At 33.2% G+C, this 20600-nt stretch overlaps 1 protein-coding gene across 1 annotated transcript; it reads left to right on the top strand.

Moving 5' to 3' along the window:
• Nucleotides 1-6970: 6970 nt before the first annotated feature.
• Nucleotides 6971-8139, top strand: LOC131639823 (agamous-like MADS-box protein AGL80). The gene is made up of 2 exons (XM_058910270.1): nt 6971-7049; nt 7574-8139. Exons 1-2 carry the CDS (start codon nt 6971-6973, stop codon nt 8137-8139), a joined length of 645 nt encoding a protein of 214 aa, XP_058766253.1.
• Nucleotides 8140-20600: the final 12461 nt, after the last annotated feature.

Consider the following 20600-nt stretch of genomic DNA (forward strand, 5'->3'; position numbering starts at 1 on the left):
CCTTAAACTTTGACTTTTTGATTCTTCATTTATTTTATTCATTTTTCTTGGTCAAATGACTTCAATAACCATATATTGATAATTTTAATCTTCAAAAGTCCATGGTTGACCAAAAATCCAAAAAGTCAAAGGTGATGTTGTACAATTGACTTTTTTAGGTGACTTGTGATTCTGGAGATTTCAGGTGAATCAAGCTATCCTCATCAAATGAATGATATGAATGGATTATATTGGGGTAACAAAGGACCTTGAGCCATGGTTTGAGTTATGGAACCATGTCCTGATTAAAAGTCAATTGTCCAAGTGAATTAGGTCAAAAACCCTAATTGTGGGCCAAATGAAATTGATGACTGTGGCTCCTAAATTGAAGTACAACTTCCATTGGATATTGACATAGGGATCATTTGAAGATGATAAGGACCTTTGAATAATGCCCTGGAGCTTTTCAGGGTTTCCCAAATGTGGGCCCTAATTTTAGTCCCTGATAGGCTCAAAACCCTAGTTCGGTAACCTGAGCAAGTCTGAGTCCTGATGCTTGATGTTTGAACAACATAGGTGGGTGGATGAATCGCCCTGAGTCCTATGATTGTGTTGAAAATCATTTTCTCACTGATTGATCCTTTGTTTGATCTTCTTGTCCTTTGAAAACCCTAGTCTGAGTACTTGGTAAACAAGTGACTGCTCTGGGTATTTGTCTCGAGTTGATGAAATAACTGGAGATGTGACATCTCAGGGGGGTCAAAAATTAGGGTATGACACATTTCATATTTTAAATCTTAAATGCAATAATGATAGACAATAATTAATAAATTTTTGAATAGTAATGCAATAACAACACTTATAATATATTCTTAAAATGTGAAAAATTGGATAGAGCTTAATAATGAATAATAGTTTCAAATAATAACTAAATTAGCAATGAAAAATATTAATAACAATTACTCTCTTCATTCCTATTTATAAGTCAATTTTAACTTTTTAGGTTCATTGAAAAAATAATGTATTTAGACTATATATAGGTTAGATACATCAATTATTTAATGAATCTAAAAAGTTTAGGAAATACCTTAGTAGGCTTATGATGCCTTAGATTAGGTTTTTTGGAGTTGTTGTGGGCTGGATTGTTAGATCACCATGGTTGTATTGTGTTTTTGAAAATACTAAAGTTTATTGCTTTTTAAAAAAAATATTATAAAAAAAATACATTGAAAAACTTATTTGATCATTTTAAGTGGATTGTTATAGAATAGAAAATATGTTTTCAAAACAATACTTGTTGAATTATCTAGAAAATGTATGTTCAGTGTATTTTTGAATTAAGTGTATGTTCAGTTTACTATGGCAGTGATGAGTTTTGTTGGGCTGAGAATGAAGAAAATGACTTTTCTGTTATGTCTTGCGCTGAAGAGATTAGAAGAAGAGACTTGGCCGAGGGGCTGCAGCCTGCGGTTTTAAGCAAGTTGAGATTCATGTGGAAGATGAAAGTACCCTCAAAAGTAGGTATATTTGCTTGGAGGTTTGTTTTTGGAAGGCTTCCAACTCAAGACCAATTGAAGAATAGAGGTATTTTGGTTGAAGATAAGGATTGTTGTTGCGTTTTTTGTTTCAATGCTATGGAGAACTCCAATCATCTCTTCTAGTCGTGCCCTCTTGCGAGTAGAATTTAGAACAAGGTAGGAGACTGGTTGGGAAACGCAGTTATATTGACGAAATATAAGCTGAAGAATTTTGGAGATCACTTTGATAAAATTAAGGCGTTAGAAGAAAGATTAACCGTAGGAGTCATATATGGTTAGCAGTTTTGTGGAATTTGTGGACGACGAGAAACGCTATTTTGTTCAATGACAACATCTTTAAGTTCGATGAATGCTATAGTGCAATTGTACTCATGGCTTGGAAGTGGATTAGAAAAGTTAATGATTCTTCTATCACTTGTAATTTTCACTACTGGAACATCCTACCTCTATCATGTATAAAGAGGTAAGTGGTTCGGTTCGTGTATCCTTATTGTAATTAATACCATTACTTATTGAAAGAAAAAAGAATATACAGAATTTTGAAAATGTGTAGATAGAGACTGAAGAGAGGACAAATAAGATTTTTTTTCCAATGTAACAATATATTGTTGACTTGTCAAAAGATTGTGCAAATATTTTTTAATATATACTAGTGCGTATACTTGTGCAAGGCATGGGATAAAAATTTTTATGCTAAAAAAATTACTATGTAATTATTTACGGCTTACAAATAAAGATTTGATAACATAATCTCTATTGTAAAGAAAAAATTGATTGTATTAAAAATATTGAACCATTATAAATAAGTGTATCAAAGAAAAATTAGGAGTATAAAAAAATTAAAATACTTGAGTATTTTGAGTTGGCCTAACTGATTTCATAACAATAACTAAATATCTAGCTATAGATTATGGTGTAAAAAATGACAACTATAATAGAATTAGACTTCAACAAATATCTATAACCCAATATACATCTGCTCTACTTATCAGATAATGAGTTATTTAATATTAAATAAAAAATTAGTTTTTTATCAAAAAAATAAAAAATTAGCTGAGTATACTAATTATTTATGACTCATTTAATTCTAACTCATAAAATTAGTTGATTAAAAACAATCAGATTTTAACTAATTTTTTTTGACCAAAATAAACTTAACTTCTTTCATTCATAAGAATAGAATCAATACAACGAGGAATACTGTTAACATAACTGTGTCGAGGCCAAGAATTGGTCGCTTTTGTAAGATAATGGGCAACCATATTCGCTTGACACTTAACGAACTCTACGTCAAAGTTCGGAAAATCACAAAGTAAAAGTTTAATAGAGCGAATAATAAAAATTAAATTTAGAACCACCTATGATATTAGAATGAATAGCTTGAACAACTTGTAGAGAATCGCCCTCGAAAATAACATGATCAAGATGAAGGTCTAAAGCACTTTGAATAGCTTCCTTTAACGCCAACGCTTCCGCTTCGAGGATAGAAAACGAACCAACATCCCAAGCAACACCTGCTTTAACAAAGTTCCTCAAATTAACCCGGATACACCAACCTCTATTAGTAGTTCCTTGGTGACGGTTAAAACCCGCATCAACATACTTAACCCAACCGGAAGGGGGGGGGGAATCCAAGAAAGAGTGGAAGGAAGGGCAGCCTCTCAATCCTGAGGATTTTGAGCCAACCACCACTCTTGCCACTTGTGAAAAGCTAACCACCCAAGCCTTGATGCCTCCTCCTTCTCATTATTCCAAATAAAATCATTCCTGTTATGCCACAACAACTCAATCATCATAGCAAAGCGCCCCGCCACCTTCCGATCCTCCCTAGTACACAAGTTCAAAATAAGAGATCGAATGTCATTAGAATGAAGAAGGAGAGGTGCTACAATGTCGTACAAATCTGATGTCCTCCGGCACTCGATAGTCTCCGGACATCCGAAAAAAACATGCCAATCATCCTCCTCCTCCTCCCCGCCAAAGAAGGTGTTTCACTCGAGGGGGAGCAATAATAGACCACAATCCTTTCCAATTAACCTCAATATTCTCTTGAATAAGAGGCTTCTTTCTACTCTTTCGAATACGATAACCGGAACGAACACTATATTGACCATCTTTCTCCTCCCTCCACACCAAACGGTCAACAACTACGTCCTTCATTAACGGGACATAGGTGATAGCTTCCGCTCCTGGAAAATCAAACAGCTCTCTAATCAACCTCATATTCCACTGTTTTACATTTGGCAACAACAAATCTTTAACCACCATATTATAGATACCATGTTGTTGAGGTCCCGGAACACACCTCTCATCTTTTCCCCGAATCCAAGGTTCCTGCATAACCTTAATCTGGCTACCATCACCTGTACATAATCTCATTTTTTAATTATACTTGAATAATAAATCCAAAGCTATTTATTCTAAATTTTAGATCTCAACTGTAAAGAATAATGGGTTATGCGAACATATGTAGTAATCCATATGAGCTTAAAAGGTGTAACCACATATTGATTCACATGAAACAATAAAGTACAAGTAACAAAGAGAATGAATTTGCATTCTATATTTTGTAACTCAAACGTTATTTGTGATTACAAAGTATTGAATGAGGCGTATCTTAGGTGATTTGGATTCAGTTAGTTACACTTTGCAATTAGCTTCTTAAATTGAATACCAATTTTATTGCGACAATGTGTAGGGGTAAGAATAGGTCAGACTGGTCTACATGTGCCTATAACCTAGCACATCTAAGGCCAAGCCAAAGCGGACTTATTTAATAAAAAGACTAGGCTTAGGCTTTTTAAAAGCCTATTTAATTAAATAGGCCAGACTTAGACTATTAAAAAAGTCTATGAAGTTTTATAGATCGGCATATATATATATATATATATATATATATATATATATATATATATATTGCGCGTAACGCACCAGTACCCGTACAGACACATAACCATCCAACCAGAATTCGTGCAACCACAAGTTATTACATTTTTTGTACAATTACAGAAAATATAATTAAATGTATTTTAAATAATGTATGAATCCGTGCACAAAAAAAATGTTTTTATTTATGTTACTAATATTATATCTACAATTAAAATAATATTTTCAAATACGTTATTTGATATTTATAAAACTAAATGATTGCATAAATATTTTTATAAATAACGTCAAAATAAATTTAATATTTACATACGGGAAAATATATGGTTGATCCAAATATTTGTATGAAAAACAATATTTATGGTCCAAATATATTTAGTTTTTTAAATATATATTTATATTATTATTTATATACTTAAAACATTCTATGCGTTCAAATATGAAAAAGTGTGTTGTTTTTTAATTATTGTTACTAATATTTATAATTTAATATTCTATTACTATGCAGTTAATAAATACAAAAAATTCACTGATTCATAATAGTTAATAATAACGGGAACATTAAGATATTGAATAATATTTTTGTAAATAATGCAAAACAAATAATTATGTTTATGTCTGAAAAAATAAATTGTTCATTTAATTTTTTTTATATATACAAAATCTAGGCACCAATTTATTATTATTTTTTAAATAATAAAATTTGTTGGATAAATAAATTTGACTTTCTTTTATAACATTTTGAAAACAAATGCGCGTACCGTACTAGTACCCGTGCGAACGCACGGATATCCCGCTAATTTGTGATTACAAAGTATTGAATGAGGGCGTACCTTAGGTGATTTGGATTCAGTTAGTTACACTTTGTAATTAGCTTCTTAAATTGAATACCAATTTTGTTGCGACGGTGTGTAGGGGTGAGAATAGGTCAGACTGGTCTACATGTGTCTATAGCCTAGCCCATCTAAGGCCAAGCCAGACCGGATCTTTTTAATAAAAAGACTAGGCTTAGGCCAGACATAGACTATTAAAAAAGCCTATGAAATTTTATAGACAGGCATATATATATATATATATATATATATATATATATATATATATATATATATATATATATATATATATATATATTAGAAAAAATATTAAATAGGTTGGCCTATATATGCATGTATATTAGAAAAATGCTAAATATGTCAACTTATATAAATATATTGGCCGACCTATATGACTTCTTAAGTAATATGAATTAATTGAAAATATTAACGGGAAACAGACTTTTAAATAAGCTTTCAGGTTAGACCAGACTTTAAAAAAAACTATAGTCGGCCATAGCCCAGACTTAAAATAAAATCTATAGTCGGCCATAGCCCAAACTCAAGCCTTGTAAATTTATCGTAGACAAGATTCAAGTCTTCTAAAGTCTAGCCTAGTCTAACCTTTTTTCACCGTGATAGAAAACCAATTTTATATAATTTTTATAAACTATCAAATTAATATTTATTTTGAAAAAAATTTGTGTCATAAAAAACATAAATACGACATCCATGTTTGTTATAAGCGACGCTCAATTAACTATAAAGTTGGCACCATCTTTCAAAAATGTTTATGTAATCTTAAACTAAAAAGGAGAAAATCAAATGAGAATTGCAATAAATGACATAATCTGAACCTTTGATCTAAATCTTATGATTATAGTAAAATATGCTATATTTTTTACAACCAAGTATTTTTCATCTAGAAGCAGCTTCTTATATTAAAATAAAATCCGCTTATGAAACAAGAGACATTCCTTCAACTACGTTGATTTTTTACCTTTTTTTTTAATACAATTATTTTTCTCTTTAAATATTTATTTTCCAAATAAAATTTTATATTTACACAATCTTATAATTAAAGCTTATTAACTAAGCATTTCGCAATCAATGAGATTATTAATTGACTAATGTATATTAGTCTTGAAAATTCTTGGGTTAGTAATCCATAACAAAATTACTATAAGTTATCAACTTTGTAAGTTGGTGGGCAAAATAATTTTTGAAAATTTGTCGTAGTTGCTTACATGTTTCCTCGAATCCACCATGTACCAATCCAATGAACCAGTTTCACATGACTTAATACACATTTAATTTTTGTGGATTTTATCCTGATTTCTCAACAAGGAAAAGATCAATTTCTCTTGAAAAATTATGGAAAGTCATTTAAGTATTTTATTTGCAATATCCCTATAGAAAAAATAAATCATATAGCACACAGATATTTAAGTATTATGAATTTTTTTTTTCTTTCGCACCGGTTCTGACCTACATAGTAGATCGACTAATCCGGCTCGTACTACGGAGGCACGTGCACTGGCCAAGCGTTGTTTCTGCCAGGAATCAATTTAATTATGAATTTTAGTCCTAAGACAATGAACATATGGTATCCAATTTGGTCAGGAAATCTTTAATTAAGAAATGTCCCTGGTTATTCTTTTTCTTAATTCCATCAATCTCAAAGTTATCAATATAAATATTTCAAAACTATAGTGAATAATACACCAAGCTAATTTCTCTTCTCTCAAGACTGGCATGACTAGGAAGAAGGTGAACCTTGCTTACATTACCAATGACTCAAAGAGGAGGGGAACATTCATGAAAAGAAAAAATGGTTAGAGTTTTTTTTTCCTTTCATTTTTATAAATATCATCCTGCATACAATACTTGGTTTAATTATCATTGAGAATGATAACACTACCATTCATGATTTTTTTAAATCTATTGGAAAAAATAAAATTAATAACAAAGTTTAGAGATAGATAATTTGAATCCATATTTATTATTCATAGTGCTTCAAATAGGATTCCTTCAATGAAGGAAATTTATGAAGAAAGAAATAGTTAAATTGAAATACACACTAACTTAAATTTAGTAATCAAATGAGAGATTTTTTTTATTCATTTGTCTGTGTTCTTCACTTTTTTAAAATATATTTAGCGTATTGTTAGTGAAACTGCATGCATTTAGATTTTTTTAATTAAAATTTTTGTTTTGCTAGTAGTTGATTAATAAATTAATAAAAATGACTTCATGATAATCTCAATTTTTATTTCTTTTAAAAAGTATTCATTATTCATATTAAATATGAAAGTCGCTTTTCATGAATTACAATCTTGTTATATTTTTTTCTTACAGGTTTAATAAAAAAGATTGATGAAATAAGCACCCTATGTGGGATTGAAGCATGTGCTGTAATCTTTGGTGAAAACGATCCGCAGCCAGAGGTTTGGCCATCTCCACAGGGTGTCCAAAATGTATTATCAAGGTTTAAGAGATTACCTGAAGTGGAACAAAGCAAAAAAATGTTGAATCAAGAAAGTTTCTTGAAGCAAAAGATTGAAAAAGCACAAGAACAACTAAACAAACAAAAGATTGACAACAAAAGGAAGGAAATGACACATCTGATGTTTCAATGCCTTGATGCTGGTCAGATATTTGAAAGTGTCAACATGAATGATCTCAATGATCTCTCATGGTTGATTGATCAAAACTTGAAACATCTCGAAAGGAGAATCAATGAGACTCAAGTCAATGAAGTTGTCGAAAACGGAGTAGAAAATTTTAATGGAATGGAGCAAGGAATGGTGAACAATGTTGATGTTATGCAAAGAAATAATTCGTCCATGGAGTTCAACAACAATCAGGGTGATATATTACCATTTCAAAATGGTAATTATCTAGCACATGGCTTTTGGCCTTAATTCATAAGTGATCTTGAAAACTTATGCACATCTATATAGTGTTTTAAGAGAGAGTCTTGAGTTTCCATTGTTGAAATAATTAATGTTTAATTTTATTTCGTTCGTTAAACGTGTCTAGGCTTAGTGACACATTAATAATCTATCAAGTGTAGTTTTCATCTATCTTTGTTTGGGAAGTAATACTTATAAAAAGTATTAATAATAAGATGAATAAAGAGAGGCTCTATAATTTATTATTAGTTTTGTTTATGTTGAAATGTTATTACATAGACCATATTAGTGGATTGTTTCACTACCCAAAAAAAATTTAGTTAAATCGCAAAGGTTATATTTTTATGTTTTGCCGGGGTTTTGGACCACCGCTGAATAGTAACGAGAGTTTTTTAAACTTTCACAAATAGCTTTTCCATTAACAATACAAGGCCGTTTCTTTAACTCCTAGTATCGTATTGATATTACGGGAGTTTTACTTCAGGGGGTTGTTGAAGCGGTAAAGGGTAAGCAACAAAAAATTTGAAAATATTTATCTAGGAAATTATCGTCTCCACAAGGACTAGTGCATTAAAGTGCCATTCAACAGTTTCCAAAATTATGAGTTTGGATTGGATTGGTAAAGCATAAAAACGGAAAAGTAAATATTAATACAAAAAGAATTCATTTTTCAGAGGGAAGAGACTTATCAGGCGTTGCATATAATCTACTTTTCACAAACTTAAACTTATCGACCAGTTAAACTCAACCTACAATACTCATCAATATCATCAAGCATCGCTAAAGTAGAGAGAACTACTATATCATTTCGGCGACGACCTCTCAGCCAACCTGAATAACACAGCAGACATTCATATCATTTATATCGGCGATCTCTCAATCGATACAACCAACACGAAAGCATTAAGATTCGACACCCATAAAGATTGTTAGCTCTAAATCTATCTCTAGAATTAAGAAACTAACAAATAATCATACCAGATAAGGATTCGAGCAGTACATGTCTATAACAACTCAAACCCTGAGCACATAGCAAAAATCTAAGACAACAATCAACAAAGATTTGTAAAGCAGATTAAATATAACGCTAGGGGCGACAAATATACATGAGTTCAAAGTAAAATCATATACAAAACCTAACCAAAGAGAAATACACAAAGAGGAAGAGAAATGAACCAAAAATCTCCTGGTTTGTCAGCTTCGATTGATGATCAATCCACCCCGGATCATCCGTATGCAAGCTCCAAAGTTATTTTCTAAGCTAATCTACCTAAAAAATGAAGGTTTAATGAATTGAGACCATTATTACCCAAAACAATACCTAAAAAATGTGCTTTGATCCCCTTTAAACGTGTTTCTGCCCAGGCATTTTCGTCGGGCGAGCCTGGATTCGCCGGGAGAACTACACCAATCAATTCTATGTTAGAACAAGATTGAGAATCTATGTTCAGAATCTGGTTTTGATGATAACAAGCATATATTTTGTGAGTAACAATTTTACTACTAATGCTTTCATTAAGTGTGCAGATATTATGCTATAAGCCTTATACGACAGCATCAGAAAGAAATTCAAACAAGCTTCAAGTATTTAAATAGAAATATTAGATACATGAAGAACTCATCACAACAAGAAGATCACATGAGTAAATGATCAGAAGTTTTGCACTTAGAGCAAGAATTCAACAATCAGTGACAGAAAATCATAAGTTATCGCAGAAACAAAGGCTTGACATTACAAATAATATTAAGCTTCCTCAGATGTACAAGCAACATCAACGTTCAATGATTAGCAAAAGTTTTGACTCTGTATTCAGAAGCTTCGAAAAACAACATAAAATGCTCAAATTAAATCACATGCAAGAAATCACGTTATTCAATGCAAAGACAGAACTATGACATCTATTGTTGTCTACATTTTGATAAAAGGTAGGAAAACACGCTACCAAGAGAAATTGTCTTGAAAGAAGAAAAACAAGGAAGACACGCTGCCAAAAGATAAGATTCGCCTTGGAAATAGGTGCGTCATTATTCAGACTACTGCAAGCATTAAATGCTATGTTCAAATATGGTTCAACGGAAATATTCCAACGGTAATAATAGACTTCTATAAGAAGAGCAAAACAATGATAGAAGTGATATGAAATGAGAGTGAGACAGCGTGAGCAAGCAAATAAACATAAGATTAAGCTGCTCCAATAGAGGCAACACACAAAGTGTGTGATGAAACAAATATGTTGAAATACATATCATAAGCCAATGAAAAGAAAACAAAAAGAGTGAAAAAAGAAAATCCTGCATGTTTTGCAGTATGCTCCAATGGAGTTATAAGAAATCCACAAATACTTGATCGATTCATACATTTCTCATGTTGATTGACAAAGAAATTGAATACACTGAGTTGCTGCTCGACAGTGTTTCATGGTTACTTGATCATCAATGTGTTATCAGCTGTAACAAGCTTCATGATCAGTATTGAAGAAGAAGAAGATGAAGATCAATGAACAAGAAGTAATTCATACAAGAGTTGTTGCTCTTAATCTGCTTTCATAAGAAGAAGAAGTTCTCATCCAAAAGTTGAAGAAAAGAAGACCACAAGAATATTTTCATTTCTTGTAATTAAATGTAAAACACATAGAGTTGTTGCTCGTATTGTGTTATATCTTAGGAAACTTCTGATAGATTGTTTAGGCACCAGAAGTGACTTCTAGTAAGTGTGTCGTAAACATATGTAATTAGAATAGGAGAAAATCTTCTTGACTAAGAAGCTCACCTGCAATCTCCAGAAGAACAATTCTGATAGAATTGGTGTTCCTTGGGTATCCTCTGATATGGATACTTGAGAAGTCCTTGAGATCTGGTCACACTCTTGGAGGGTTCTAGGTCAACAAACGTTATATCTCGTGGAGATCACTGAAGGGTTTATTGCCTAGGGTTAGTGACGAGCAGTTGGCTTGTGCAGGGTTAGTCACGAGCAGTTGGCTTGTGCAGGGTTACTAGGTTGATGAACGTTATATCTTTCTAAGATCATTGAATGGTTCATCATCTAGGGTTAGTCACCCGTGGGTAGCTTGTGCAGGAAGTTAGTCACGACAGTTGATCATGCAGTTGTAATCAGTTTGGTTAGAGTGGATTAAGTCATCGATTGAGAGAGGCAAAATCACCTAAGGAGGGTGGACTGGAGGTAGCCTTGTTTAGAAGGTGAACCAGGATAAAAATGAATGTGTCTTTTATCTTCTGTATCTTTCATTTAACTTAGAATATTCACACTGATTATCTTCAGAAGTGTGCTTGACTAAGTCAGAAGTTCTGATGGTTAAGAAGTTAAATTGAATGTATATGTCATTGGTTATGTCGTGTTATCTCAAACATGCTTCCGCAACAATGATTTAAGCATATCCAGAAAATGAAATACTAGAAGAAAGAAAAGATTTGTAGAAAGGGAAATAAAAATATGAAAGAACACAATTCAAACCCCCTCTTTCTTGTGTTTTTCTCCACCTTCTTTCTACACTGTTTCGGCCATAACTTGAGAACCGTAACTCCAATTTGTGCGCGGTTCGAAGCGTTGGAAAGCTTACTCAATTTCCTATATAACAATGACTAAATATCAACAAAATTGATTACTTTTCTCATATTTGCTTTGAGCCTTATTCATGGATGAGTTGCTCAAAATCGCGCGTTTGAAGGGGTGTCTTCGACACTTTATTGCTCATGCTCCAAATACGCATGAATACCTACAAAATAAATAGAAAATTATCAAATGGTACATAAATGAATCAAAACACGAGTATAAACAAACTAAATGTATTTATAAACTAAACGGGGCATTATTCAACGGAATTTACACCAAAACACGTTAAGTGCCACAAAACTATATATATATATATATATATATATATATATATATATATATATATATATATATATATATATATATATATATATATATATATATATATATATATATATATACACACACACACACACACACAAAAACACTACAAATTGGCACTTATCATGAGTTTGAATTGATATTGCGGGAGTTTTACTTTAGGGGGTTGGTAATCCCTTTTTTATGAGATATTTTTAAAAAACATTTACATTATTATTTATTCAATTTGTATATTGCAAGAATTCTTAACCTCCTTTATTAATGATTTAGGTATGAAATTTTTTAAGCTTATTATTATTACATATATTTAGTATATATAAAAATATATTAGAAATATAATCAAATTTCTAATTGACAAATATATGTAAAGTATTCAACAATTTTTTAAAGTATCCACAAAATTTTCATTATATCAAGAGTCCTAAAAACATTAGACATTGTTTTTTAATAGAACATAGACACCATTCAACATTAATACCTCAAATAAATTGTAATTTTTTAAAACAAAGCTTAAAATTCAGAAAAATTCTAAATATATGTTTTTAGTAAGCCAATTTCTAATAACTTCAAATATTTCTACCATTTGATGATGCTCTTGCATCCAAAGGTGGATTAGACACACTATCATCCAATGATTACAAATGCTTGCATATTCCTAAGGGTTACCCTATTTCTAATCACATCAAAAATAAAATTGCTAATATTTGATGATCTTGCATTTAAAGGTGAATTAGTCATAGTAGCATCCAACGGTACGGTGAATTAGTCATGCTGATACACTTGTAATAACATCAATCATTGTTTGAATTTAATGATCTTCTTCCATCCAAAGATGACTTATCCACACTAGTATCCAATGGTGAAGTTGGCATGTTTGCATCCAATGGTGAGGTAGGCATGTTTGGTGAATTATGAAAAGTTGGAGCATCATTTACCCAATAAAAGCATAGTTATACACTCATAAATGATAATACCATTAAAAACAAAACCTAATTAAGTTCAGTTTTAATTTCTTTTACATGAAGCTCTAACACATCAACACCAAAACATTAAGCAATACCTATTAGAAACCAACATATTTGGTTAGTTAAATTTTGATAATAAGAATTAGTTTCTTAATTCTCTACTAGCCATTTTTTGATCAATTAATATGAAAATTAGGATTTTTTTTTTCAAAATCAAACTTTAAAACTTATTTTTCAAAACCAAACTCCTTGAAATAATGTGGTTAATTTGTTAATATGATGAGTTTGTATACCTGAATCCTATATAATCTAAACTTGTATGACACAACACAACTTGACCTTTTTGTGTTATATTAATAATATGATATCAACATGTTAAGATTATATAAAAATGAATAAATAATACAAAACACACAAAAGGCTTTACAAATCTGTAATGCTTTTCACTATACCAAATTTGTCTTTTAGCAGCACCCCTACGAAAGCGCTTTTAGTTAAAAGCGCTGGTATAGGCTTCGCTAAAAACAAAATTAAAAAACACGCTAAAAAGCGCTCTTATAGGGGGGGTTACGAAAGCGCTTTCCAAAAGCGCTGGTATAGGGGGGATACGAAAGCGCTTTCTAAAAGCGCTGGTATAGGGGGGTTACGAAAGCGCTTTTCAGAAGCGCTTTTATAGGGGGGTTATGAAAGCGCTTTCAGAAGCGCTGCTATAGGGGGTGGGCTACAAGAGCGCTTTTGCCCCAAAAAGCGCTGGTAAAGGCCTGGCTACGAAGGCGCTTTTCAGAAGCGCTGTCATAGCCTTTTTAAAATTAAAATTTTTTAAAAACAAAATTATTCTAAACGCGCTTCATCGTTTCCAAATCCCTAATTCCTCTTTCTCTGCCATTGCTGCCCACAGAAAACTTAGAAAATCTTTGAAATCCCTAATTCCTCTTTCTCAGCATTTCAACTCAGAAAACATCGTGCCATCGTTTCTCGTTGCCCACCATTTCAAATCAGAAAACTCACCATCTCAGAAAATCGTGAGCCACCATTCTCCGTTCTCAATCGTGAGCCATCGTTTCTGCGCATACGCTTGTTCTCATTGTCTTCTTCTCAACGGCTTCTGCTCGTCGCTTGTTCAACTCTAGGCTTTTGTTCAAGAAGCAATTAATCGAGAGACACATACAGGTAAAGGTTCTTTCTATTTGTTTGGATTTAGTAGCTTAGGTTCAGAGGTTGGGAGTCAGTCACTGAGTCAATTTAGTTTGAAAGTTCAGATTCTGTTTAAGTGACAATGAGATTGAATTGAGTTTGATAGATTTTTATGAAACAAAAATTGTAGCTGAAATTGGAATGTAGTACATGGAATGTAGTTTGAAAGTTCAGATTCTGTATGGATTTAGTACATGGAATTTCATTTTTGATTATTGGTGTTTAAGATGCTGCAATTGTGGCTGTATTGATCATGATATTGTAACTACACGATCGATTTTATGAGTGTGTGAACTTTTGTGTCTGGATAGGTTAGTTGTTAATGTATATTGATGAAGTTTGATTTAGAGTTGTTCATGATATTGTATATTGATGAAGTTTGATTTAGAGTTGATCATGATATTGTAACTACACGATCATAACATCACGATTTAGAGTTTGATTTGGATAGTGCATGATTGCATAGCTGATTTGCGAATGTAATTTTTTTGGGGCAGACAACCGCTGGTGGAATTTTGTTGCCAAAGTCAGCTGTTAAATTTGAGCGATATCTTACCGGCGAAGTAAGTATACATATTAAATAGTGTGCCTTATGGTGTTTTAGATCTGAAGATTCGTTATTTTGAAACAAGTTATTATGTATTTTTACTATTTGATAATTTTTCATATTTGTTTCAGGTCCTAAGTGTTGGTGCTGAGGCTGAAAGTGTAAAGGCCGGTGCCAAGGTATGTTATTTAGTTACTGTGAAAAAAGGTGAAGTAGAAATGGAAAAGATCAAAAGAGTAATCTTAAAATTCTCCATACTTTTGTTTTAATAGTAAACCAACAATCTCAAGATCAATAGTATCATAGTATACTTTGTATAGGTGTCTCAGATTCTCAAGGGACACTTAATCTACCATGGCAAGCCACCTAATTTTGTGACTTAAAATATAACACAAAAATACACAAATCTCATTGATATAAGATAGTTCCTGAAAGTTTGATAAAATGTCTTCAGATTTTCGGTTTTCCATATTTGTTTTAAATTTGTGCTAATTTGAGCCTATGTTTGGATATATCAGATTCCTCTAAGTATAATCTCTATGGAGACAATACTAATCATATTATTATTCTACTGGAGGTCTATTGATTTGTTTTGGTATATTTTTATTTAATTTTACAGTTACTTTGAAGGCTCTGGTTTCTACTTGTACAAAACGCTAATTCAAACCTACCCGTCTCCCACATCAAGTCCAACTCAGGTTACTAGTCCTTCTTGCTTATAGTTTGTTGTTTTCTGCTTATAGTTTGTTGTTTATGGTTCTATTTAATTTCAATTTAGTGTCTCTCAACCAGTTTTTTGGTTTGTGGACTTATATTACCTTGAAATAAGGTAATGTCTTCTTTAAGAAATCGGGGGTAGGCTGAAATAAGGTACTGTCTTCTTTTAGAGACTCAAACAATCGAGACAACTGTAAATTCCTATCTTTAGCTAACTACCAACTTAACCAATATGAAAGCTATAGGATCTCATTAGGTATTGCTTAAGTGTTGCTTATTCACAGCAGTTACATTATATTTCAAGACTTGAGTGGTTTGACAAGATTTATTTCTATTATTCACACTTTATAGGATTTCATTAGGTATTCTGATCAAGACATAATGATGATAGCTATTTCTTATCTTGACAGAATTCCTTAGTACCTGATAGAGAAACCAAGAAGCAAAAGCATTTGTTTAGCTTAATTAAGACATGGATAAAACATGGATGAATTCAAACCGATTGTCGAAAGAGTACGAGAAAGGGGTATGGGAATTCGTTAAGTTTGCGGTTGCGCACTCCAAATACCCGATTCGAATGCCGTGTCCTTGCTTGGGTTGCTGTTATGGGGGTAAGGTTGATGGGAATAAGTTGGCATCGCATTTACTACGGTTTGGAATTGATAGAAGTTATACATGTTGGACAATGCATGGTGAGAAAAGTAACGGGAATATTGAGTCGAGGTGTAATATGAAGTATGCTTCAAACGACGATTGCACAGACACATATGATTATGATCGAGTCGAAGAGATTGCAGAAGCGCTTGAAGAAGATCTTGAGGATTGTCCCAAAATGTTTGAGAGGTTGGTAAGCGATGCAGAGAAACCGTTGTATGAGGGTTGTACAAAATTTACAAGATTGTCTGCGGTGTTAAAGTTGTACAACTTAAAGGCGGACAATGGATGGTCGGATAAAAGTTTCACAGAGTTATTAGCCCTTATGAAAGATATGCTACCAGATGATAATGTTCTTCCCAATCGAACGTATGAGGCCAAAAAGATGTTGTCCTCTATTGGCATGAGCTATGATAAGATACATGCATGTCCAAACGATTGCGTTTTGTTTCAAAACGAGTATGCAGCGTTGAATGATTGTCCTAAATGCAGTGCCCCTCAATATAAGAAAAAGTTGTCTCCGGCCAAAGTCTTATGGTATTTTCCTATAATTCCGAGATTTAGACGCATGTATCGTAGTGAAACCGATTCAAGACACTTGACTTGGCATGCAGATGAAAGAATTATTGATGGAAAGTTGCGACATCCGGCAGGCTCACCACAATGGATGAAAGTTGATACTGATTATCCTGAATTTGGAAAAGAAGCAAGAAACCTTCGCTTGTCATTGTCTACTGATGGAATGAACCCGCATGGTATTCAAAGTATCTCGCATACCTACCTCCGTGGCTATGTATGAAGCGTAAGTACATGATGTTATCTATGCTAATTTTTGGGCCTAAACAACCAGGGAATGACATAGACGTATACTTGGCACCATTAATCGAAGATTTAAAGTTTTTGTGGGAGAACGGTGTGGAGGTTTACGATGGGTATAGGAAAGAAAGTTTCAACTTGAGGGCGATGTTGTTTGGAACAATTAATGATTTTCCAGCATGCGGAAATCTATCCGGGTACAGCAATAAAGGTCAAAAGGCGTGTCCTGTTTGTGAAGATGAAACCGATACGACACGATTGGAGCTTTGTCAGAAGAATTTCTTTCTCGGCCATCGTAGATTCTTAAATTCTAATCATCACTACCGTGGGTGGAGAAAAGCATTCAATGGAAAGGCCGAACATCGTACAGCCCCGCCTTTTTTGTCAGGTGATCAAATTTTTGAAAAGGTGAAAGATGTGAGCACTCAGTTTGGCAAGCCTTTTGCACATTCACTTGTCAAGGGTGGGTGGAAGAAGAAGTCAATTTTTTTTTAACTTCCATATTGGAAGTCGTTGTACGTAAGACATTTCCTGGATGTTATGCATATTGAAAAAAATGTATTTGACAGCGTCATAGGTACGTTACTCAATATACAAGGAAAGTCTAAGGATGGCCTTAACATAAGGAAGGACATGGTAAACATGGGAATGAGAACTGAATTGGGACCCGTGACGAAAGGAAAATGAACATATCTGCCACCTGCTGTTTACACTCTATCTAGAAAGGAGAAGAAAACATTGTGTAAGTTTCTCAGTGAAGTTAAAGTTCCAGATGGCTACTCTTCAGATATTAGAAGACTTGTGTCCATGAAAGACCTCAAGTGAAAGAGTTTGAAGACGCATGATTGCCATGTTATAATGGAACATTTTTTACCAATAGGTATACGTTCTATTCTGCCAGAAAAAGTAAGAAGCGCAATAACTAAGCTGTGTTTCTTCTTCAGGTCAATTTGCAGTAAGGTGGTCGATCCCGCGATCTTACCAACATTGCAAAAAGAGATAGTTGTTACTTTATGTGATCTTGAAATGTATTTTCCTCCCTCGTCTTTTGACATAATGGTTCATCTAGTCGTTCATCTTGTGAAAGAGACACAATTGTGCGGACCAGCTTATATGAGATGGATGTACCCTGCTGAACGTTATATGAAAATATTAAAAGGGTACGTGAAAAACAGAAGTCGACCGGAGGGTTATATTGCCGAACGATACGTTGTTGAAGAAGCGGTTGAGTTTTGTACTGAATATCTGTCAAATGTTCAATCAATTGGACTCCCCAAATCTCATATTGTCGAAAAAAAGAAGAAAAAAGGCTAATTGGAAATAAAGTTGTGACAATATCAATGGTCGAACGGGATCAAGCGCACTTGTATGTTCTGCACAATGAGATTGAGGTTGAGCTGTATGTTGAAATGCACAAGGTTGTTCTCCGAGATTTAAATCCGAATAGAAATGAGAACTGGATAGTACGAGAGCACAATCGAAGTTTAATACCGTGGTTTAGGGAACATATTTATTCAAAGTATCGTTCAGATCCTGCTTCGGTAACAGAAAGGTTGAGATGTTTAGCCTATGGTCCAAGTATAATTGTGTTTTCTTATAGCGCATACGCAATTAATGGATACACATTTTATACCAAAGAATAGGATGATAAAAGTACTATGCAAAATAGTGGTGTTACCTTGGTAGCTGAAGCAATGCACATATCAAGTGCGAATGACTTAAATCCGAAATTTGCAAATTTGTCATATTTTGGGGTTATCGAGCGCATTTTGGTGTTTGATTACGCAAAGTTTCAAATTCCTGTATTTGGTTGCAAGTGGGTTGAAAATAATAGTGGCATACGAATGGATAAGTCAGGATTTTTGCAAGTGGATCTCAACAGGGTGGGGTACAAAGATGAGCCTTTCATTCTAGCCTCTCAAGCTAAACAAGTGTTTTATGTCAATGATCCGACAAATACGAAATGGTCTATAGTGCTTTTATCAAACAAAATAGTTGATGAAAACATTGGAGATCAAGGTGATATTGGTGTTGGCATTGAATCTTGTACAAGAAACGATCAGGATGAGAACGAATCTTGTACTAGAAATGATCATAATGAGGGTATTTGGATCAATCCAACCGTCCGCGTTGTTAAGAGACGCGTAGCACACAATCCTACCAAGAAAAGAAAGAGACGTTAGTGAAAAAGGTAATAGTATACATATTCCGACTAATGTTATATATTCAATTTGTATAGTTTTTTCAATTTGTATTCCGATTGTTACAATACTTATTCAATTTTGGTGCATATTTTCGTTTTGTACATAACTTTTGAACCATGTATCCGTTTGTCGACTTCTTTACATGTAACTATACTATTTTGACAATTCCGGAGCTGCTCATTCACTTATCTTTACATTTCGGGACTGTTTTTTTATCGGTTTTGGTTCTGCCCGTGATCAAAAGTCGGGCTTAGGGTCTGAATTTCGGAAAACCGACTTCATTTTTGAGTCCGTGAGGACGTTTTACCATAGCCATGTAAATTTCGTTCAATTCCGACAACTTTCTTTTTTTATCGCTTATTCTGATTTCACCGATTTCGATTCCGATTTACTTGTACATGCATGGTTTGACTTCCATTTGACTTGTATAGATTGTTAGCTTATTAATAGTGTACTAATGTGCTTTAGTTTGTTTTATACAGGTTCAATGGCTAGTAATCAAGAAAACCCGCAGGAGAACCCACAAGAAAACCCACAAGAGAATCCACAAGAAAACTCACAAGATATAGATGCTCCGGATACATCATCAAAAGAAGTTGCACGAGGTGTGTCCCTTATGAAGGGAATCATTCGACATAGAGACTAAGGATTGATATATAATTTGGAATGGAATTCTGATAACCAACCAATTGGTCCTAATTCTGCAAAGTTGACAAGCTATATTGGTACACTTGTTCGTTTGCATATTCCCGTCTCCGTAGCTAAATGCAATCTGAAAAGCAAAGAGTTGGACGAGAAAAAATACATGATTTGGGACGAGCTTAAGGTATCATATATGGTTGTTGTTATTATCTTGACGATAATTTTATTAAATTACTTATACTAACACACTCTATGCGTATGTTTGTTTGCAGAGGTCTTTTACCATACCAGATGAGCGTAAACGCTTCATTCTTAGTTTGGCCGGAAAAAGATATAGAGGGTGGAAAGCTTATCTAACAAACAACTATCTTAAAGATAAAGAAGGAAACTTTCTTGAAGAGGCCCCGGGACGTCCAAAAAAGTATGAGATGTTCATTAATGATAATGATTAGGCTAAGTTTGTAGAGCAAAGAGATGAATCTTTTCGGAAAAGGAGTGTCACAAATAGTGCGAGAGCATCAAAAGCCGCGTATCCATACAAAAAAGGGCGTTTGGGATATGCACGCTTAGAGGAAAAAATTGTAAGTAAATAGAAATGCGTTTTAATTAATTGTCTAAATGTGTTTTATTTGACGATTTTATTTGTGTCAATGCATAGTTAGAGGAGACGAAAAGTGAGGAAACCTCACTTCCAGTACATGTGTTGTGGAAGGAAGCTCGTGTGGGCAAGAATCAAGCTGTCGATCCCGATGTTCAAAGAGTTTATGCTGAATGTGTAAGTATAACACTGTGTCTTTAATTAAATCAAATGTTTTTTAATATATAAATGATTTTTTATC

The sequence above is a fragment of the Vicia villosa genome, unplaced genomic scaffold (genome assembly GCF_029867415.1).
Source record: "Vicia villosa cultivar HV-30 ecotype Madison, WI unplaced genomic scaffold, Vvil1.0 ctg.002799F_1_1, whole genome shotgun sequence".
Lineage (NCBI taxonomy): Eukaryota > Viridiplantae > Streptophyta > Magnoliopsida > Fabales > Fabaceae > Vicia > Vicia villosa.